The 23,989-nt window shown below is 47.6% G+C and overlaps 1 protein-coding gene across 2 annotated transcripts in view; it reads left to right on the top strand.

Annotated features, from left to right (window-relative positions):
* Positions 1-4,009: 4,009 nt before the first annotated feature.
* Positions 4,010-23,989, top strand: part of PLD5 (phospholipase D family member 5) — a 331,439-nt gene continuing 311,459 nt past the window's right edge. For both annotated transcript variants that reach the window (XM_074988635.1, XM_074988633.1), the window contains exon 1: positions 4,010-4,491. In XM_074988635.1, the coding sequence (XP_074844736.1) occupies positions 4,306-4,491 (186 nt within the window). In that variant the 5' untranslated portion in view covers positions 4,010-4,305. The remainder of the gene's footprint in view (positions 4,492-23,989) is intronic.

The following is a 23,989-nucleotide window of genomic DNA, read 5'->3' on the forward strand; positions in this document are numbered from 1 at the left end:
GCATATTCAGCACCTTATTAGCAAAATGGCAGCCATGTGAATTTCAAAAACCAGACTTGGAATTACACATTGACCGTGTAGATGGGGGCAGCTTTAAAATAAGCGCCCCACTTCGACATTCCCTTTCTCTGATCTAGTTCTGTGGGAGTAAGGGAATGTGGAAGTAGGGCAATTATTTTGAAGCTGCCCACATCTACATTGTCAATCTGCAATTCGAAGTCTGCACTTTGAAATTCACATGGCTGCCATTATGCTAATGAGGTGCTGAATATACATGTTAGCACCTCATTAGCCTGCTTTAACTTTCCTCATTACCATGGCACCTCCGATGAGAGGTGGTGAGTGTAGAAGCAACCATAGCCTAAGAAAAAAAGGATCACTACCCCATAGCTTCTTCCACGGTTAGTTTTACTCATTTGAAATCTTTCTTTCAGTTTTCTCTTCCAGACTGGCAACTTCATGCTGTAAACACACCACTCACTTGATCTTAGTGCCATTGAGGGGAGTAGGACTGGGTCCATAAGCATTTGGTTAATATTGAACTTTAAAAAAAAATCCCATTGGATATACTTACCGCTTTTACTCTTTGAAAAGGTAGCTTCAGTTAACTGCACAATTCAGTATTTTAGTTCAAAGCCACCTTAGTTGTAGAACTAGAGCAGTTTTTAATTCTTTCCCAAAACAACTTTCTAATGCGCATCATAAATGATGTGCCCGCGAACATTTGTCAGAGAAACTGACATACCCTTCTGAGCTATAATTATTATTACTTCCTGCCTGTATAAGAGAGTTGGAATTTCTCGACTCTGTTTAACATAGCATTGCAGAGCGTGGGCATTAGCGAGCTAGTTCTGCATGCTGTGAGAAGGAAATTCCTTTTGGTTCATTTTTGCGAACTACTGACACATTTCAGCCTCTGCTGAAAGACAGGACAGTGGACTACAACAAAGAGATTGCCATCAAAATAAATGACTCATTTCCTGTACAATACAGCATTGAAAGCTTTATTCTACACACACAATGGCACAGAACACTTCTGTAGCCTTGCTGCAGGCTGGAGCATTTGAGCCATCATTGTAGAACTCTGCCATGGTTCTCGGCAGTTCAGGGCCTTGCAAAGTAACTAAGATTTTGTGATGAAGGCATGAGGCTTTGAGTCTGAACGTCTGGGTCTGATTACCTGCACAGCCTCGCTTAAGCCCTTCCTTTCCTAGTTGTCACAGGGGGGTATTTGTATCAAATCAAACCAGCAGCCCTGCAGCACTTTACAGACTGAGAAAATAATTTATTAAGTGGCGAGGTTTGGTGGGACAGACCCACTTCTCCAGCTCTACAGCATTTCCAGTCCAGACTGAAGAAGTGGGTCTGTCCCACCAAAGCTCATGACCCTAATAAATTGTTATGTTAGCCTTTAAAGTGCTACACGAGTGCTGGTTTGTTTGGACAGAATACAGAGTAACAGGGCAGCCTCCTTCGTCTGCACTTGCATTGCTCTTTGGAAAGAGGCATGCAAATGAGGGAAATGGAAATGCAAATGAGGTGCAGATTTAGGTATCTGGCATCTCATTTGCATATTCTTATTTCGAAAGCTCTTCTTTTGAAAGAAGAAAAGCAGGGTAGATGCTGCCCCTTCGAAAGTAAACCCCATCTTCGAAAGAACTCTTCTTCCCTGAAAAACGGGGAGAAGCGTTCTTTCGAAGATGGGGTTTACTTCCGAAGGAGCAGCATCTACCCTGCTTTTCTTGGCTACGTCTACACGTGAAGCCAACATCGAAATAGCTTATTTCGATGTAGCAACATCAGAATAGGCTATTTTGATGAATAATGTCTACACGTCCTCCAGGGCTGGCAACGTCGATGTTCAACTTCGACGTTGCGCGGCACCACATCGAAATAGGCGCTGCGAGGGTACGTCTACACGCCAAAGTAGCACACATCGAAATAAGGGTGCCAGGCACAGCTGCAGACAGCGTCACAGGGTGGACTCAACAGCAAGCCGCTCCCTTAAAGGCCCCTCCCAGACACAGTTGCACTAAACAACACAAGATACACAGAGCCGACAACTGGTTGCAGACCCTGTGCCTGCAGCATGGATCCCCAGCTGCCGCAGCAGCAGCCAGAAGCCCTGGGCTAAGGGCTGCTGCCCACAGTGACCATAGAGCCCCGCAGGGGCTGGAGAGAGAGCATCTCTCAACCCCCCAGCTGATGGCCACCATGGAGGACCCAGCAATTTTGACGTTGCGGGACGCGGATCATCTACACGGTCCCTACTTCGACGTTGAACGTCGAAGTAGGGCGTTATTCCGGGCTGCGTCTACACGTGCACGCTACTTCGAAGTAGCGGCAGTAACTTTGAAATAGCGCCCGTCACGTCTACACGTGTTGGGCGCTATTTCGAAGTTGAAATCGACGTTAGGCGGCGAGACGTCGAAGTCGCTATCCCCATGAGCGGATGGGAATAGCGCCCTACTTCGACGTTCAACATCGAAGTAGGGACGTGTAGACGATCCGCGTCCCGCAACATCGAAATAGCGGGGTCCTCCATGGCGGCCATCAGCTGGGGGGTTGAGAGATACTCTCTCTCCAGCCCTTGCGGGGCTCTGTGGTCACCGTGGGCAGCAGCCCTTAGCCCAGGGCTTCTGGCTGCTGCTGCTGCAGCTGGGGGTCCGTGCTGCATATACAGGGTCTGCAACTAGTTGTTGGCTCTGTGTATCTTGCACTGTTTAATGAAAGTGTGTCTGGGAGGGGCCCTTTAAGGGAGCGGCTTGCTGTTGAGTCCGCCCCGTGACCCTGTCTGCAGCTGTGCCTGGCTCCCTTATTTCGATGTGTGCTACTTTGCCGTGTAGACGTTCCCTCGTTGTGCCTATTTCGACGTTGGGCTGAGCAACGTCGAAGTTGAACATCGACGTTGCCAGCCCTGGAGGACGTGTAGACGTTATTCATCGAAATAGCCTATTTCGATGTCGCAACATCGAAATAAGCTATTTCGAAGTTGGGTGCACGTGTAGACGTAGCCCCGATCCCCTCATGAGGTTAGCGACTTCAACATCTCGCCGCCTAACGTCGAAGTTAACTTCGAAATAGCGCCCGACGCGTGTAGCCGCAACGGGCGCTATTTCGAAGTTAGTGCCGCTACTTCGAAGTAGCGTGCACGTGTAGACACGGCTCTTCTTTCAAAAGAAGAGCTTTCGAAATAAGAAGATGCAAATGAGATGCCAAATACCTAATCTGCACCTCATTTGCATTTTCCATTTCCCTCATTTGCATGCCTCTTTCCAAAAACTAATGCAAGTGTAGACGCAGCCTTACTGTTCAACACGCGAGGGATATGTAGGGTGGTTTCACTCAAGGGGCACTGCCGGGCTTAACCCAACAACGGCTGTGAGGCGCTCAGCGCTCTCTGCACGGGAGCTGGTCCCTAAGCGCATTGGCGTACGGCTTGCGCGCTCCCCCGCCGGTGGCGCTGTACCAACTCTGAAGGGACGGCAGCAGAACAAGGCGGCCGCTGCTCTTTCTTTCCCAGCCTTTGCCTCACTTGGGTTGGCTTGAACTGGTGCTGCCTGGGGGTAGTGTCTAGCCAGGCGCATCACCCCTTGGCTCCCGCCAAGCCTTCTCCCCTTGCTCCGAACGGAGCCGGGGCCGTGCAAGTGGCGAGCGGCACCGGAGTGGCTGCACAGAGGGGCCCGAGCTGAGCCCACCCCAGTCAGCAACACGCCGGTGGGGGGGAAGGGGGGTCCTTGAAACACCGCGCGCGCGCGCCGGCCCGCCCGCCCGCAGCAGCGCGCGCTCCCCGCCACAGGTGGAGGCTCAGGGCACGCGCCGCGCCCTGGCCCCCCAGGAAAGGGAGGGGGTGAGCCCAGCTCGCCGGGACTCGGCCGCCGCCGCCGCGGCTCCTGCGGAAGCCTCCTGCAGCCCGGGAGGCGGCCGCGCTCAGTGAAGCCTACGGGGGCTGGAGCGGGGGAGGAGCTGCGCTAATGCCGGCAGGGACAGAGGCGGCGGCAGCTCCAGCTCCATCTCCAGCTCCAGCCCCTTCACTGCACCAACCTGCGGGCGAGTGAGCCCGGCCCCTCCCTCTTCGGCAGCGGCAGCCACCGCCCCGGCCGGGCTGGGACCCAGCCAGTGCTCCAGAGCCCGTCCGGCTGCGGCTGCGGCTGCGGCTGCCTGCGGCGGGGCATCGAGCAGCGCCTGGCAGCGTCTGCTGTCCTGAGTCCTCCCCCTCCCGCGGCAGGTGCCCCCCCCAGGTGTCCTACCCTCCCGCGCCTCCTCATTGCTTGGCTTTCCCGGCCTCCGCCCTGTCATGCAGAGATGGAAGTCAGGCAGGACTGGCTCGCCTCTTCCCCCCACGAGGGCTTCGAGCAGCTGAGGCTGAAGAGCCGCCCCAAGGAGCCCTCACCGAGCCTGCCCCGAGTAGGGGCCAACTTCTACAGCTCGGTCAAGCAGCAGGACTTCAGTGCCAGTGTCTGGCTGAGGAGGAAGGACCAGCTGGAGCAGGTAAGGGGCTTCCCCCCGCGGCTGCTTGCTTCTCCGGGCTGGGCAGGGGGGGAAAGTCACTTCACAGGTCTTCCAGGTACTGGCTTATTGCAGCTGAGTCCCCTGCCACCCCCTGCTGGCTTCTGCTGAAGCTGGCCAGGGCACACCCACTCCCTCTCACCGCTGGGGCCTAGGGGGAGCCTCTGTGCCGGGCTGGGGAAAAGGCCCAGGAGGACAAAAACCAGCCCAAGGTCTGGAAACGACCCACCCAGTGAACAGCCTGGGGGAATGTATTCCACACACCCCAGGCAAAATGTGTGAGGAAAAGTTATGGCAAGTAGGGGAAGTTACTGAACCTTCCTGCATCATTTCCCAGTCTCCTGCAAGCTGAGCACTGCTGAGAGTGGAGCTGTATTGGGAAGGTGGCACTAGGGTGCTCTGCTGTTGGCTTGTAACTTATCTAGTGCAGGCCTGGGATTGCTTGAAAGAAAACATTTTTCTGGATGTGATTTCTTTTTTCTCCTCCTGTGAGGCGTTTTAAAATGTTAACTCTGTGAAGAGGTTTCCCTGAAGGATCAATTGCTGTGGCAGTATTGTGTCAGTTAAGTATGTGGCTTTGGGGCCACATCAGAATTGGCGCTGTCAATGAATATTCTTGAGGTGCTTGTAAATAGTGCTGTGGTTCATATGTTTTAAGGCAATGTTGTTGGTTTGCTTTGTGTAACTTTAGAAAGCAAGGAACTAAGTTGAGATGAATGGCATGTTATGTTAGAGTTTTCTGGATAGATTTTTGATGAAGCCCATAGTTAGTCTGAAGTACAAACCAAGAAAGGGAGATAAATTAATACACGTAGGGAAGCAGAAGAGGTTGGGTCGGTTTATATAATCAAACAGACTACAAATTATTCACTAATGGAAAGGATGGAAGACAGTGAAATACTGCTAAAAATGACTGTGATATGTAGAAAAATGTTACATACCATGCAAGCCACATTAGGGCTTTTTTCAGGTAGAAATCCACCTATAAAAAGCATGATGGTCTGAAAATTATAGATAGTACATCAACACTTGTTTAAGATGAAACCTGAAAAGCAACTGTTTTATAAGGTGTCAAATTTTTTCACCATAAAATTGTATAATATAAAAAAACACTCCTGAAGTGTTTGCCTGATATAGATATAGGTTGTGTTTATGGTTCTAATAAAATCACAATAACCGATAAACTGCTGGAAATAGAATTTGACACTTCTCTAATATTTGAAATGCTCTATGTTATTCCACACCTCCCTGATTCTTTACACTAATAAGGTTCCGCAATTATAAGCTCATTAGAAGAGTGTTTTCCTCTTGTGAATCAAAAAGAAAGGTCATTGCTTTATCTCAGGAGGACTGAATATTGATACAAGAAAACCACAGAAATCTAACTATTGGGTTTGTAACAGATTTTTGCTTGTAATAGCTACATGTTGATTAACAGTTGTCAAGATCATAACACTCCTCCTGCATCATAACACTCGTCCTGCTTCTGTAATCAATGAACTGATAATTAGATGCTGTTCTGGTGTCCGAACATTAGCATGCCCAAATACATATTTTGCCTAGGATGGGCTAAATAGACATTACTGTTAAAAGACACCAACTGGATAGTCCCTCCCTTTTTGTGCTTATCTACTAGAAAGTATGAATTTGGCATAATATTCTGTAACAGAGCTGCAACATCAATGTGAAAAGCTGTCCTGTAATCAGCTTCATATGAATGTATACTCTTTGAGGGACTACAGTCTCATTTTATCCAGCTATTTCATTCCCAGAGTGGATATGAATGATGTTCGGAAAACTAATTGGAAAGTGTATTCCTTGCATATATTAAAATATTCTAATGTAGAATCGCAGTAGGTCATTGGGTCCTGTCCCCCTCAACGCAGGATCAACCGTCATTAAATCATCCCAGCCAGAACTTTGTCAATCTGGGACTTAAAAACCTCTAGGGATGGTGATTCCACCACCTTTATAGGTAAAGCATTCCAGTGCTTCATCATGCTCCTGGTGAAATAGTTTTTTCCTAATATCCAACATATACCTCTACCTCTGTAACTTCAGGCCATTGCTCCTTGTTCTGCCATCTGTGACTATTGAGAACAGCCTCTCTCCAGCCTCTTGAGAGCCCTCCTTCAGGAATCTGAAGGCTGCTATCAAATCACCCTTCACCCTTCTCTTCTGCAAACTAAATAACCATAAGTCATGTGTTCCAGCCCCCTAATCATTTTCGTTTCCTTCCGCTGCACCCTCTCCAATGTATCCACGTCCTTTCTATACGGGGCGGGGGAGGGCGCAGAACTGAACACAATACTTCAGATGTGGCCTCACCACTGCAGAGTAGAGGAGAATAATAACTTCTCTAGATCTGCTGGAAATGCTCCTCCTAATGCACCCCAATATGACATTAGCCCTCTTGGCTACACGGGCATGTTTTTGATTTGTATCCAGCTTCTCATCCACTGTAATCCTCAGGTACTTTTCTGCTACACTGCTACTTCACTAGTGAGTCCCCAGCCTGTAACAAAGCTTGGGATTCTTCTATCCTAAGTGAAGGACTCTACACTTGTCCTTATTGAACCTTATCAGATTTATTTTGGCTGATTCCTCCAATTTCTCTAGGTCACTCTGGACCCAATCGCAACCCTCCAATGTATCTGTCTGTTCCTTTCAAGTTTGCTGCAGGTGCAATCTATTCCCTCATTTAGGCCATTAATAAAGAGGTTGAACAATACTGGCCACTCCTTGGGGCATTCCACTTAAAACTGATCACCAACAAGATGTTGAGCCATTGACCACTACCTATTGGGCTTGAACACCTAGCCAGCTTTCGATCCACCATACAATCCATTTATCCAGTCCTTAAATTATGGGTAAGAATGTTGTGGGAGACTGTATCCCATGCTTTGCTAAAGTCAAGGTATATTACATCCCCCACCTTCCCCATATCCACAGACCCAGTTACCTCATCCTAGAAGCCATCAGACTGGTCAGGCATAACTTGCTCTTGGTAAATCCAGGTTGACTACTCCTGATCACTTTCCCCTCTTACAAGTGCTTCACAATAGATTCTTAATGATTTTCCTGGGACTGAGGCAAGGCTGAGTGGTATATAGTTCCCTGGATTGTCCTTCTCTCCTCTTTTAAAGATTGGCACTACATTTGCCTTTTTCCAGTCATCCAGAACCTCTCCTGATCTCCACAAATTTTCAAAGATAATGTCCAAAGGCTCTGCAATAACATTTGCCAATTCCCTCAGTACCCTTGGGTGCATTAAATCCAGAACATATACCTGTGCATATCTATCTTTTCTAAATAGCTCTTAACCTGTTTTTCCCCACCGAGGGCTGCCCACTTCCTTCCCATAGTGCATTGCCCAGTGCAGCAGTCTGGGAGCTGACCTTGTCTGTGACAACAGAGGCAAAAAAAGCATTGAGAACTTCAGCTTTTCCCACATCATCTGTCACAAGGTTACCTCACTCATTCAGTAAGGGCCTGACACTCTCCTTGATCGCCTTATTATTCTTAACATGCCTGTAGAAACCATTCTTGTTATCCTTCATGTTGTTTGCTAGCTGCAGTTCCAATTGTGCTATTGCTTTCCTTTTTACTCCCCTGCATTCCAAGCAATATATTTATGCTCCTCCTTAGTCAGTCATCTGTCCAAGTTTCCACTTTTTATACACCTCCTTTTTGAATTTAAGATCACCAAGGATTTCCTTGATAAGCCAAGCTGGTTGACTACCATATTTGCTTTCCTTACTGTGCATCAGGGTGGTTTGTTCCTGAGCCTTCAGTAAAACTTCAAAATACTGCCAGTTCTCCTGGACTCCTTTCCCCTTCATATTGGCTTCCCAGGAGATCCTGCTCATCAGTTCTCTCAGGGAGCCAAAGTCAGGTCTTCTGAAATGAAGGGTCTGTATATTACTGCTCACCTTTCTTCCTTTTGTCAGAATGTGGAAGTTTATCATCTCATGATCGCTGCAGTTGAGGTTGCCACCCATTTCTCTTTCTCCTACTAGTTCCTCCCTGTTTGTGAGCAGCAGGTCAGACTATACACAGCCCCTGGTTGATTTCTTCAGCACTTGTACCAGGAAGTTATCCTCAACATTCTCCAAAAACTTGCTGAATTGCCTGTGCGTTGCTGTATTGGTCTCCCAACAAACGTGTGAGTGATTGAAGTCCCCTATGAGAATCAGGGCCTGTGATCTCGAAACTTATTTTAGTTGTCCGAAGAAAGCCTCATCTCCCTGACCTGCTGATCTATAGCAGACACCAACCACAACATCACCTATGTTGCTTCTATTTCTAAGCTTAATCCAACGACTCTCAGCTGGCTTTTGTCCCTCAATATACTGGAGATGTGAGCATACTGCTTTCTCACATAAGGCATAACTCTTCCTCATTTTCTCCCCTGCCTGTCCTTCCTGAACAGTTTATACCCTTCCATGGCTGTGCTCCAGTTATGTGAGTTGTCCTACCAAACCTCCCGTTATTTCATACTTTTTTGACTGCGCTAGGGTTTCTAATTCTTTGTGTTTGTTTCTCAGGCTTCTTTAACTTGTGTACAAACACCTTCGATAATTAGGTGCTTGGCCTACCTTCTCCTTTTGAATCAGAGGTCCTCCTTTGTTTTCCTTTCCTCCTTGTGTTTCTTTCAGATACCCCACTTACCTCCGGGCTTGTGTCACTGTCACACAATTAACTTATTTTAAAGCCCTCCTCACCAGTTTTGCAAACCTGCCTGCAAAGTTGCTCTTTCTTCTCTTCTTTAGGTGGATCCCATCTCTTCCTAGCAATCTTGTGCCTGAAAGAGAGTCCCATGGTTGAAGAAACCAACAACTGCCCTCTGACACCATCTTTACAACCATGCATTTACTTCCACAATTCGATGATCCTGACCTGGACCTCTTCTTTCCACAGGAAGAATGGACAAGAATACCACGTGCACTCCATATTCCTTGATCTTTCCTTCCCAGCACTACGTAATTTGCAGTGATCTGCTCAAGGTCAATCTTTGCTGTGTCATTAGTTCCCACAAGTAGAAGTAGGAAGGGTAATAATCTGGAGGTTTGATGAGTTTTGGAAGACTCACAGTCATATACTGGATTCTAGTTCCTGGTAAAAAGCCAAATTTCCCAAGATTGCACGTGTGGACGGCAGATGCTCGTAGGAGGGAGTCCCCAGCTACCACATACAGTTGTCTTCTCTTACATAGAACCCCCACCCATAGGGCTACGCATCCCATTGCTGCCTGTCAGGAAGGAATGTAATGGCTATGTTTCTTATGAGTACATTGTATTTTACAGTATGTACCAAGTGTGTACGTGTGAAGAACATATTTTATGTTTTATGATAATTTTAAGACTCATGAGTGGTGGACTAGAGACATAAATTCTTACCTACGTCACCCTGTGAGTATTTAATCACAAAATCATGTATTTTGTTTATAAAATATTTGGCGCCTTGTAATTATTTTCTGCTTCTAAAGCAGTAATTAGAGCTTACTTAGCCTTTCTGCCTTTCTTTACAAAGGGTAATACTCTGAGCATAATTTTTAATGGCCTATTCATTCATGTAGAGATATTTCTGACTGAGATAAGCTACTGTGAGGTTAATGAAGAATATGTCTAACTTTACTTTGCAGCTCTTCACTGTTACATTAATGCTATTTTAATCTGTGCTATGAAATCATGTAAGTTGGGAGTGCACATACTTATGTGTATCCGCTATACCTTAAACCTAAATAGATAGAAATAAAATTGACAGATATAGTAATGGCAGTAAAGGAAGATTATCAAAAACAGATACCTACACACACTGGAGACAGAGCATTTATTTAAATAAATGTTATAATTCTGTTGGAAGCATTATTTTAATTGATTTCAGTGGAGTTAGGCCGGAGATGAATTTGTATAATATCTTACCACTTTATCCAGAAGTAAAGTGTATAGACCCCAAGCAGATGTTGTACATTGACATCTTCAGGTTACCAGTACGATCAGTTGACCAAAGATGTCTCACTGGAGCCGACATTTAGCTTATGTGCAAGGTAGGGAATGTGCATATATTTGCTTCATAATTCTATTAATTCTCAGAAGTACTTATAAATTCCTAACTGTTAAGAAGTTCAAAAGGTAATAATTTTTTTTCTTTTAAATTAAATTGTAAAAGGGAGATGAAGTTAGAGCTACAAAAACAAAATATTGTAAATGTCCCAAGTTTTTAATGGAATTCACTGCAACCAGTAAGAACATACTCATTTACAATTAATCATATTTGTGAACTGATTTTTTTGTTCCATATTTTACTACTATTGTCTGAGCCTTGAGGCTGTAAAGCACAAGAAACATGTTGCTGGCTTGACTTATTTTACATTAGTCTGGAGTCCCATCATTCAAGTTGTAATACAGTAAACTGCATTTAATCCGGCCTCTGATGATTATGAAAATCTGGCAAAAATTGTCCCATTTATGGGGATAATCTGGCAAAATTTGATGGTCTGGCATACAGTAGTCCCCCGAGATACAAGAGGGACTTGGGTGGGGGGTTGGGGCAGTGGGAGGGGGGTTAAGTCTGGGGTGGGTTATTACTGCAGGTGGGCCGGGGGGGGTGGAGTTGAGCTGGGGTGCTCAGGGGTGATCTAGAAGCTGGGAGTGTATGGGGGTGGTGAAGAAGCTGCAGGAGCATGCAGGGGTGGTGAGCTGTGCCAGGGGAGGAGGGACTTAAACTAGGGCATGGGGGTTATGGTGACATCCAATACTACAGAACATTTGATAATCCAGCCTCTGTCCAGATTAAAGAAATTTTACTGTAATATAGGTTAAACATAGATTATATTACAGTTAGTTTGACAAGCAACTTTTCAACTCACATCAGATTTTGGAAACAAGTCACTCATATTCTGTTTCTTGGCTAAGGCACACATGCAGCAAGTTCCTCAGCTCATACCCAGCTACAAGCATAGGATCTAGCCTTTTAAATCTTAAAGTTAGGCTCATGCTGAAATGGAGCCTAAGTGCATAAATATGCTTACTGCAGTTAATGGGTGAAAATAACATTAGATTAGTTTATAGTTTTAAAAAGGGGATTTTGCCATGTGAAGACCAGTCTTCTGGGACAAGGTTCTGAGATCTGTATTAGAGATAGTGCAATTCTGTGGTTCAGAATTGGCATGCTGATAAAATCCCTCTCATTCTAAGTATTTGGTTTATTCACCTTCTAATGTAAGATTGTTGGCCCGGTAAGTGACACAACTGATTGAAGGCTTCTCTGCGGCCTCTTAGATCTCCTGTCTGTAAGTATTCCTTTTAATAGGACAGGGTTCCCTTTGTTTCCTTCCTGTATTTTATCTTTTCACTGAGATCTTCATGGGAAGCGGGTCAGGTGGAGAGGCCTTACTTTTGCTGGTAACTATCTGCCTTTAGGTTAAGTCATGTCAGTTCTTCATTCTGTCTCGGCAACCTGGTCCCCTTGGCAACAACAACATAATATATTTATGCAGCTACTTCCACACGGGAATTGCAAAGGTGTGTTGCAATAAAACCCATTTGGAATGATCACTTTTTAAATCAGAGAAAAGCAACTCAAATTCATTTGTTCCCAGACTTTTCGGCATCATGCCCCCTTTTTACTTTTTGAAAAACCCTTATGCCACCCCCTCACCTCTTCTTTAGCATCGTCCACCCCACCTTAAAAAATTCAATTCACAATTTAAAATTTAAAATAAACACACAAACTTTTATTTAATTTTATTAAATTTATTTAAAATTAGAAGTAACCACAAATAGTTTTTCTTGGCCCAAAAGTTAATAAAAATGTAAATTAACATCAGAGATAACAGAAACAAAATGAATTATATGTGAAGGATGATGCTTCATTTTCTTAATGAGTTGGGAAATCCTAGGTTTGAAAGATAAAAGTGCTCAAGGCAAATTGTTTTTGACATCCAGTAGATTTCTTTGTTTTGTTTTTAATGTCACTAAACTTGAAAAGCATTTTTCACATAGGTACATTGATGAACGTGGAAGAATAATATGTTGCAGTTCTTCTCCAACTTTTGAGTACATTGGGAAATATTTTATCCAAAATTCCTCCAACCTTGAGTTTTTGAAATTATATTATTTTTCATTTTGCATGTTTATTCTTGCAATATTTATGGCAAAGAATCAACATCAATGTTAAGTGGACTACGTTCTAATTTATGAATGGGGTTGCCAGAAAAGTTGTCTGGAAAATAGCAGACTTTTTTTTTTTTCCCCCAGATAGCTGAACAAATGAGTTTCCCTTTTACTTCTAGTTGGTGAACTAGTTTTAAGAACTCTCCATAAAATTCATTACCTTACTAAGATATAAAATCCTTTGATATGCCTAACACCTTTTGAAACATATTTTAACATAAACATATGGTGAAATGTCATAAACATGTCTTGTTATCATAGAACACTAGAACTGGAAGGGACCTTGAGAGGTCATTGAGTCCAGTCCCCTCCCTCACAGCAGGACCAAGCACCATCTAGACCATCCCTGATAGATGTCTGTCTAACCTGCTCTTAAATATCTCCAGTGATGCAGATTCTACAACCTCCCTAGGCGATTTATTCCAGTGTTTAACCACCCTGACATTTAGGAAGTTTTTTCCTAATGTTCAACCTAAACATCCCTTGCTGCAGTTTAAGTCCACTGCTCCTTGTCCTATCCTCAGAGGCCAAGGAGAACAATTTTTCTCCCTTATTAACACTGTTTAGGTACTTCTAAACTGCTGTCAAGTCCCCTCTCAGTCTTCTGTTTTCTAAACTAAGCAAACCCAGTTCTTTCAGAGATCCTTCATAGCTCTAGACCTTTGATCATTCTTGTTGCTCTTCTCTGGACCTTCTCCAATTTCTCCACATTATGAAAATAACATACATTAAATTAGTATTTCCTTTTCCTAAAAGCAAAGAACTTTGAAATGACTGCACCATATTTTGATTAATTTAAATAATGTCTTGGTTTTAGTGAATTTTAATATGTAGTAATCTGGAATGATTACTTTATAAAGGTTTAAGAGTATATTTAGAGCAATCATATTAAAATACTGATGAAGAAAAGGTAACATGGAAAAGGGCTGCATCATGTATTTTATAATAGTTAATGTTCTATTCAGAAGGACAACTGACTTGCCATTTCTACAAAGTTTCTACAAATAAGTCTCTGACATACTTCAAGGATATATCAAAAAACCTGTCACTGACATCTTTTATTCCTTAATTTAGTGCTTTCAATTAAATAACTTCTGCATATCCAGTCTTCACAATCTGGCATGCAGTGGAAAATATGCTTCATTAGAAGAAATCCGGGGGGAAAAACACTTCTGCCAAATGCCTGAACCTAAATGTAGCAAATAGAAATTTTAGGAGAGCACAGAGAAGAGAGTGACAGTGGGAAAGGGATGGGGCCGCTATCTGTGGAGCTTGCCTCACCAAGCAGCAACCCACTACCCTTATAAAAAAATAAACTAGGGAAGAGAATTCGGGAAGCTGATTTGGCAGAGAGTTTTCTTTCCAACATTTGGATGGAGCTTATTCATGAAACAATTAGAGCCCTTATAATCAATTTCCATGGGGCATAGAAGCCTGATGAAATGCTCATTGGACTCAACCAATTCTGTTCACTTCAGCATGCTTCAGATTTACCCTTGACTAGTGATTTGAAAAAGGATAATTGGGAAGTTCCTCCTCACAGCAGTGATACTGGAGCAAGTTGTTACCTCCCAAGATAATGTTTTTGCTGCAAAATGTCTTTTTTTTTTTTAATTGTTGAACTGTATTTTGCCTCAATATACCACTCTTTTTGGAGACCACAAAACAGAGGTAACCAAAGAAAGTAATGATACAGGGGAAAAAAGGCAAAGAGCACAGTAGTATGGCAGCTGCTTAATAGTTCAAGGAGATACACATAACCTGTTAAGATGGAAAAAGCTTTATTCAGTTAAAATTTCAGAGGGAATTTAAAGCAACTTTGGGCGGGGGGCCACTTACTCTCTGGACAAATTGTTATTCATGCAAGTAGTTTCGAGTAGTCAGAATACAGTTTCTCAGGCTGTGATTTGGTTAGGGTTATGCTTCTAGTCCAGTGGTTCACACACTTTTTGGCCCACTCAACACAAACCTTTCTGTGGAGCACCAGCCAACCACCCATTCTGACAAAATGCAGTTACTTATCTCTAAATACTTTAAATATTAAATTTTTCATATCAGGCTACCCGGTGATAAAAACATAAATAACTATAACATAAGGGGGGTGGTATATTTAAATCTTACTTTTATATTTTATAACATAAGGGGTGTGTAATTTAAATCTTGATTTAAAATACAGTGCAATATTTATGTCCAAAACAAAAGACTCCCAGCAAGCAGTTGTCATTTCCCCCATCCATGGGGAAGGGGAGCAACCGTGCAAAGACCTGCTCCATTTGCCTGCCAACCAGACACAGCCTGTGAGACTCAGAGCTACCCCACCACTCAGTGGGAAGCCTGGTATGAAGGGGGAGGGGAAGAGGCTGCAGGTGGGGTAGAGAGTGTGCCCAAGCCTGCAGCCCAGTGGGCCACAGGCCACACTTTGAGAACCACAGTCCCAGTCATACAAAAAGTACCCTATGATCTACAAATCACGGTAAAAACCCTTTTAAATAGAATGAAGATACTACATTAACATCTGTGGATGTAAAATAATATTGTTAAAATATTGGACTTATAAAGACAGATGATGTAAGACGGTAAAAATATGAAGTTCAACTTTTTGATAGTCAATGGATTGTGATTTTATTTAAATAAATCTATACATCAAACTGTTTTAAGCATGAGCCTCTATTGTTTTTTCCTGCACTTACTGGCTACGTCTACACGTGCACGCTACATTGAAATAGCTTATTTCGATGTAGTGACATCGAAATAGGCTATTTCGAGGAATAACGTCTACACATCCTCCACGGCTGGCAACGTCGACGTTCAACGTCGACGTTGGGCAGCACCACATCGAAATAGGCACTGCGAGGGAACGTCTACACACCAAAGTAGCACACATTGAAATAAGGGTGCCAGGAACAGCTGCAGACAGGGTCACAGGGTGGACTCAACAGCAAGCCGCTCCCTTAAAGGGCCCCTCCCAGACACAGTTGCACTAAACAACACAAAATCCACAGAGCCGACAACTGGTTGCAGACCCTGTGCATGCAGCATGGATCCCCAGCTGCCGCAGCAGCAGCCACAAGCCCTGGGCTAAGGGCTGCTGCACACAGTGACCATAGAGCCCCACAGGGGCTGGAGAGAGAGTGTCTCTCAACCCCTCAGCTGATGGCCACCATGGCGGACCCCGCTATTTCGATGTTGCGGGACGTGGATTGGCTACACGGTCCCTACTTCGACGTTCAACTTCGAAGTAGGGTGCTATTCCCATCCCCTCATGGGGTTAGCGACTTCAACGTCTCGCCGCCTAATGTTGATTTCAACTCTGAAATAGCGCCCAACACGTGTAGCCGTGGCGGGCGCTATTTCGAAGTTGGCGCCGCTACTTCGAAGTAGCGTGCACGTGTAGACGCGGCCACTGATGGCAGCTTTTGGGGATTTACGATTAGCTCCTAAATTATAATTCTTAAAAAAAAAAATCACTCAGTTATAACAAAGCTATTTGGATGAAAATTTCTTAACTTCTAGAAGAAGAAAACTACAATTTTGAAGGTGGCAGTTCTATTTTTTCCGAATAGTACAGTTTTTTTATTTTATTTTAAATTTATTATTGTTTTGCTTGAAAAAAGTCATCTGTATAAAGAAAAATACTTTTCTATATAATGGCTGCCATTAAATAGTCAATATTTAGCTACTGTTAACATGCAGTGATATCTGACACAGTGAAATTACTTTATATTAAATAAGTGTGGAAACTACGGAGTTTCATATCCCACTGTTTTGAAAAATGCTGGAATTAAAAAAAAAATTAACAATTGTCTCTCTGGATTAATCCCCAATTCAGCCTGGATGTATTCAGTAGCTAATAAATATTTAAGTACAATAGAAATAGATATGAACATACATGGCTGTAGCAAACTGGAGCCCAAATACCAGGATATAAAGATATGCTGGAGGGAAGCATATGAAAAACGTGTCACAGTTGCAAGGCTTAGAAGCTCCATGAAGCATTACTTTAATCTCTTTCATATCCAGCAGCCTCCGAACTGGTAGTTTACTAGATATTCAAATAATTTGGATAATAGAGAGGCATACTGAGCAATGCATAACACTAAAGGAAAACAAGATTAGATATGCTAAGCACACAAAAATGCATGCCGAGTACTTTATTTACCAACAGTAGTATTGTACACTGTAAACATATTGTATTTGCTGTATTTATATTTACTTTCACTATACTGTACTTACGGAAAACATACCTAAATTTACTTATGGTTAAAATGCCGGTTATTTGAGAGTTCCAGATGACAAAATGCCAGATATGAGAGTTTACTGTACTTCTGAGTACAACCTTGATTTTATTACAGTTTATAAGCTCTGCAAGTGATAGAGCCTTGACTCTTTTGTTTCTGATCCCTCCTGCTTTCATCTGAACCCCTTCAGTCAGCATATCAGGTATTAACTCCAAAACAGAAACACGTACTCAAGCAACAAACTGTTATGCATACAGGTTGAACTTCTCTAATCCAGTACTCTTGGGACCCGACTGCTGCCAGATGAGAGAATTTGATGGCCCACAGGAAGTCAGTATTGTCTAGCAGCATTACCAATACTTCCACTGCTTACTTCGTACTTAGAAGATAGTTAGAGGTAAATTATAGCTAAACAACAGCACAGAACATGGAGAGCCAGGTCTGGTAGCTCTAAACAAACTTGATGGAACCAAGGAAAACTTGGCCACACCCATGGTAAGTGGTTGTCCGGCTTACTAAAATCATGCAGATTACAGAGGTTGCCAGCTGAGACAGTTCTGGACCAGAGAGATTCAACTTGCATCATGATCTATGGCAGATGTTAAGGCATTGATCCTGCAAGGGACTTTATCATGCACTTGCCTTTGATTCTCTGAATAAGTAATCAAACTGAAATTCATATAAAGAATGTGTATACTGCTGATGTTTTCACAATGTCTTTGGGTTAGAAGTTCTGCATGAAAACTCTGTTCACTTAACTAGTCATCTTTGTATACTGCCACAAATCCCTTTTAATAGTCGGGGGGGCACCAAGAGAATTTATCAAGCAAGATTACATCCAAGTACAGATGTAGGCTAATCCCTGTCTGTATTGAGCTGATAGGGTCATATGCCAAGTGGAATCACTGCAGACATGCTCAAATATTTACATAGCACTGCGTAAAACATGTTAGCCGTGTCTACACGTGCACACTACTTCGAAGTAGCGGCACTAACTTTGAAATAGCGCCCGTCATGGCTACACGTGTTGGGCACTATTTCGATGTTAACATCGACGTTAGGCAGCGAGACGTCGAAGCCGCTAACCCCATGAGGGGATGGGAATAGCGCCCTACTTCAACGTTCAACGTCGAAGTAGGGACCGTGTAGTCGTTGCGCGTCCTGCAACTTCGAAATTGCGGGGTCCTCCATGGCGGCCATCAGCTGAGGGGTTGAGAGACGCTCTCTCCAGCCCCTCAGCTCAATGATGGCCGCGTGGAGCGGCCCCTTAAAGGTCCCCACCCCCTCCCTTTCTGTGCAGGAAGCTGAGAGAGCATGCAGGCAGCAGCAATAACACGCGGCTCACCTGCACGCTCCTCCGCAGCCACCCACACCCCCACCCAACGTGATGGCCACCCGGCAGCCCCCCCAGCACCCTGAGGGAACCCACCCAAAGGGGAGCCAGGGTTCCCAGGGCAGCCAGGGCAGGAGCCAGGCCGGGAAGCGGCAGCGGGGCCCCTCCTGGACGGAGGCTGAGCTTCGTGACCTGCTGGGGCTCTGGAGCGAGGAGGAAGTGCTCCAGGTAATGGGGAGCAAGAGGCGGAACGCGGATGCGTTCGCTCGGCTGGCCGAGGGCCTGGCCGCCCGGGGTCACCCTGCCCGCACTCCAGACCATGTCCGGAGTAAAGTGAAGGAGCTGCGGCATGGTTATGCCCGGGACCAGGATGCGGCCGGCCGATCTGGGGCCGCCCCCGTCGCTTGCCCCTTATACAGGGAACTCAGGGACATCCTGGGCTCCTGGCACACCTCCTCCCCTCCGGCCACGCTTGGCACCTCAGCTGAGGAGCCCCAGCAGGCCCCAGAGCTGGAGTCCGCCCCGGAGGCAAGCCCCGCACTCTGGGAGCCCCCCCTGGAGCCCACCCCCGGGGCATCGGAGCAGGAGGAGGAGGAGGAGGAGGGGGACTCCTCCTCCACTGACACCGGCCTCCAGATCCTCCTCCTGCCATCCCGGAGCAGCAGCCGGGCGTTCGCCCCCCGGATGTCCCCCGACCATGGGAGTGGACCTACAGGTATGTACCCCCCTGGTGTACACCCCCGGGGTTGAGGGGCGGGGGTAATAGATATGTGGCCAGGGCCCTCCACATGCCCAGATGACCATGGCCCCAAGGACAGCAGTGGCATGTCCCTCACAGCAGTGCATCAGCCCCTGCCCCCCCCAGCACGACAGTGCCATGCCCCATCCCCGGGGCAGGGGGGAGCGGAACCTCTAGGATCCCCCAGGAGGAGGGGGTGGGACACCCAGCAGCAGCAGCAGCAGCAGCAGCAGCAGCAGCAGCAGCAGCATGTGATGGAGTGGGGGGAGTGCAAAAGGGAGACTCAGGCTAGATATGAGCAACGAGCTGAATAGCTCCCAGTGGCTAAGGATGATCCTGGGGCTACAACTGGCAGGTTACACCTCTGCCCTGAACAAAGAGGAGGGAGGAGCTGAGCTGGGTTTGAATCGGGGGCCGCAGGTAGAGGCTAGGGGAAGGGAGAGCTGGAAGGCAGCCAGCCTGAGGCGGGGGAAAGCTACACCCCAGAGGGGCACCCCTTGGGGTCTTCTCCCCAGGACGGGTTGGAAGGACTGTCTCTGACTGCTGTACTGTCACTTCTGGGAGAAACAGGGCATCTGTTGCCTAAGAAACCTCTCCTGTCAGACCCTGCTGAGTGAAGTGAGAGTCACTCCTGCCGGGGGACGGGGTGCAGTGCAGGGGGACCCTTGAACCCCATCACAGCAGCATCTCCTGGGGACGGGGATGGGGAACCTGCAGCACAGGGGTGGGGGGACAAGGGCCACGGCTCGGGGTCCACACTAACGCCTGTCTCCACTCTTCTTCCCCCCCTCCTGTGTTCCGCAGCTGCACCATCGGAAGGACCGGAGAGCGCCGGCGAGGCGTCAGTGGTCCCGGAATCCCCTCCGGGGCCATCGCTCCAGGCCAGCCCCTCGGCGGAGGACCGACCGGCCCCACGGCGGGCAAGACGGCTGACCCAGCACCATGACCCGACGGCGACGGACCCCCAGCTGCTGGCCCTCCACCACCGGCAGGTGGAGGTCGCGGAGCAGCGCCTGCGGGTGGAGCAACGCTGCTTCCACCTCCAGGAGCGGGCGCTGGCCTGGCGCCAAGAGGCATGGGGGGCCTACATGGAGACATTCAACTGCATAGTAGACTACCCGGCCCCCCATGCCGCCCCGGCCGCCACTGTACCCGCCCTGACTGCTCCACCCGCCGCGCCACCCGCTGCTTCGCTCATCGCTGCGCCGTCCGCCGTCGCCCCGCCACCCACCACCGAGGGCCGTTCTGCCGAGGGAGACCTGGGGCCAGCTGACACTCTCCGGATGTATCTTCCGGTCCGCCCGGTCCCCGGCCAGCCCCGGCCAGGGCTGCGGCTGAGGCGGGCCTCCCGGCCGCCCCCCACCCCAGTGCCGGACTATAGGGGCGTGGGGCCCAGGACATGGGCCCCCCCTTGTATATAGTTGGTATTTATTTATTTGTGCCCCCCGTTTGCCCAGTCCCCCCCAATGTAAATAGTTCTCCCCTTCCTTGTTATCCCTGGTTTTTTTGTTAATATGTACGTACACTTTTCATATTTAAGTTAGTTAGAAGTTCCTGTATATAGTTTGTTTTAGTTAGTTATAGAACAGAGTTGAAAGTAAACCAGTTGGATTTCACAAACAAGTGTCTGCTTTTATTTGTGCAGGAGAAGGCGGGGGGTGTGCTGTTGGGTGCTCCGTGGTGTGGGCGTAGGGGCAGGGAGTGTTGTGGAGGATGGGGAGGGCGCAGTGGGGGGCCTGGTAGCATTCACCCCGCGGCCTCATCGAAGTGGGCCCGCAGGGCCTCCCGGACCCGGGTCCTTTCGGGGTCCACCTGCCGACTGGGGGCAGCGGGTGGCTGCACGTCGGCCCTGCCGGCCTCCACAGCCCAGCCCTGAAAAAAGGCCTCCCCCTTGCTCTCCACCAGATTGTGTAGGGTGCTGCACGCACCCACAATCTGGGGGATGTTGGTGGGGCCCGCACCCAGGCGGGTGAGGAGACATCTCCAGCTCCCTTTGAGGCGGCCAAATGAGCGCTCCACCACCTGGTGTGCGTGGTTCAGGCGCTGGTTGAAGCGCTCCTGGCTGGCAGAGAGATGGCCCGTGTGCGGGTGCATGAGCCAGGGCCGGAGGGGGTATGCCGCATCTGCGATGACGCAGAGGGGCATGGTGGTGTCCCCCACAGGTCTCTTCCACTGGGGGATGTAGGTCCCTGCCTCCAGCTGGCAGCACAGGCCCGAGTTCCGGAAAACCCGGGCGTCGTGGGTGCTGCCAGGCCAGCCCACATAAATGTCCTGGAAACGGCCCCGGCTGTCCACCAAGGCCTGGAGGACCACTGAGTGGTAGCCCTTCCGGTTTATGTAGCATCCTCCACTGTGCACCGGAGCGCGGATGGGGATGTGAGTCCCATCCAGAGCCCCGAAACAATTGGGGAAGCCCAGGGAGGGGAAGCCCAGGGTGGCAAAGCCCGCGATGGTGGCATCCGAGTCCCCCAGCCTCACGAGCCTGTGGAGGAGCATGGCGTTGATGGCGCTGACGATCTGCAGGGGAAGCACATGGGAGAGCACCAATGAGGGGTGAGCAGGGTGTGTGTGGCCCTCCCCTGCCCGGGCCCCCCTGCCCTCCTCTGCCCTCCCCTCCCCTGCCTGGGCCCCCCTGCCCTGCCCTGCCCTCCCCTTCCCTCCCCTGCCCTGCCCGGGCCCCCCTGCCCTGCCAGGGCTGCCTCCCCCTCTCCCCCCGTGGGTCCTCTTACCTCCATGAGGACAGCCCCGATGGTGGCCTTGCCGACGCCAAACTGCTGTCCCACGGATCGGTAGCTGTCTGGAGTGGCCAGCTTCCAGACAGCGATGCCGACCCGTTTCTCCACAGGGAGGGCACGCTGCATGGCGGTGTCCTGGTGCCTGAGTGTGGGGGTGAGCCACTGGCATAGCTCCATAAATGTCTGCCGGCTCATTCTAAAGTTCCTGAGCCAGCGGTCGTCGTCCCACTCCCCAAGCACCAGCCGCTCCCACCAGTTGGTGCTGGTGGGGTAGCTCCACAGCCGCCGGCATGTGAGGCGGTGGGCGGGGGTTGGGGTGCTGCAGGGTTGTGGGTTGAGTCCTCCTCCCCTGCAGGCCGCTCCTCCTCCTGTGTGGCAAGGAGGTGTTCAGCTGCCTCCCGCATGGCATGGAGCAGGGCGAGCCCTGCTCCTGCAGGGGCGGCTGGGTGGACCTCTGGCGGCTGCTGCTGCTGCTGATGCTGCTGGGGGTCCATGACTGCGTTGCCCGAGGTCTGAGTGCCTATGGCTCTGCAGACCGCGTGCTGTGCAGGCTGAGTGTGTCTGGGAGGGGCCCTTTAAGGGAACGGCTAGCTGTTGCCCCAGAAGCGCTAGCCTGCCCTGTGACCCTGTCCACAGCTGTGCCTGGCACCCCTATTTCGATGTGTGCTACTTTGGCGTGTAGACGTTCCCTCGCTGCGCCTATTTCGATGTGGTGCTGCGCAACGTCGATGTTGAACATCGACGTTGCCAGCCCTGGAGGACGTGTAGACGTTATTCATCGAAATAACCTATTTCGATGTCTCCACATCGAAATAGGCTACTTCGATGTAGAGTTCACGTGTAGACGTAGCTGTTGTGTGTTATGTAATGCTTTGGAATTCTGATCTTTTGACACAGTACAGTATAGTAGAGGTTGCACCTCTCTAGTCCAGCATTTCTGACCCAGCAACATTCTTAATCAGTTGCTTTTGAAAATGATTTCGATACTTGAAAATTCTACACTTTGAAGGGGAAGGTACCTTTCTGATGTTGGAAAAATAGTGGCATTTTCAACCCATTTTATACTCTTAGACTGGGTAACCCAAATCGTTTGAGATTTGGTCGAGGGAGGAAAGCAGGAGAGATGATGGAGGACATATGATGAATGAGTCAGCCCGTTGCCTTTAGCAGAAGTGACCTTGGTGCTGAGTTTGGTTGGTTGGCTGGCTGATAGCTATGCTAGGAGGAGCCAGGCCAACTGGCAGGTAACCCTCAACCCCTCTCTTTCTGTTTCCCCTCCTCCACAGCTTCAACTGCCTCAGAGCATGGGCAGTGTGCTTGACATGCTGTCAACCCTGATGCTTGAGAAGGCATGGCTGCAGCTGCAGCTGGAGGGCATAGAAATAGAGGGCTAGAAGGGACCTCAGAAGGTAATCTAATCCAGCCCCCTGCTTCAAGCGGGATCAACCCCAACTAAGTTATCCCAGCCAGGACGTTGTCAAGCCGGCCAAGGCCACATTGAGGAAGAATTTCTGGACAAGTGCGTCACAAAATCAGTGATATACCTGAGAGACATTTGTTTCTTTTTTATGCTCTAGACCAGTGACTTAAACTCCTTCATAGATTTATTTACACTACAAATTCAAGCATTGCTGCCCATCCATCATACAGTTTCTAGAACATTCCCACACCAGCATCAGCAATGGAAACCTAGTGATGCAATACAGAAGTGTTAACTGCCCATTTCACCTTGAATGGTCCCTTGCAAAATGTATTAACTCTTTATGCTAAACAATCTCTTTCACTTAGCTGTGACATGGAGTACCTTTTCCTGGCCCTGAAGAGGAACTCTATGGAGAGCTCAAAAGCTTGTCTGTTTAACCAACAGAAGTTGGTTCAATTGAATTGCCTCACTCACTTTTTCTTTCTGATAAGATTATGTCTGTAAAATGGAATATAAATGGACACTTAAATCAGTTGTGTAGTTTCCTTGCAAACAAGTATCAGACAGGTAGCTATGTTAGGTTATATCCGCAAAAACAACAAGTCCTGTGGCACCCTATGGACTAATGGGTTTTTTGGAGCATAAGCTTTTGTGGGCACATATGCATCAGACGAAGTGGGTCTTTGCCCACGAAAGCTTATGCTCCAAAAAATCTGTTAGTCATAAGGTACCAAAGGACTTCTCATTGAAAATAGGATAAAATTTCTGATTGAGCTAAAATGTAATCTACAGCTTCTTTCCTTATATGTATAGTTATTGCAGATCATAAATAGCA

Source organism: Carettochelys insculpta, chromosome 3 (genome assembly GCF_033958435.1).
Source record: "Carettochelys insculpta isolate YL-2023 chromosome 3, ASM3395843v1, whole genome shotgun sequence".
NCBI classification, from domain to species: Eukaryota; Metazoa; Chordata; order Testudines; family Carettochelyidae; genus Carettochelys; species Carettochelys insculpta.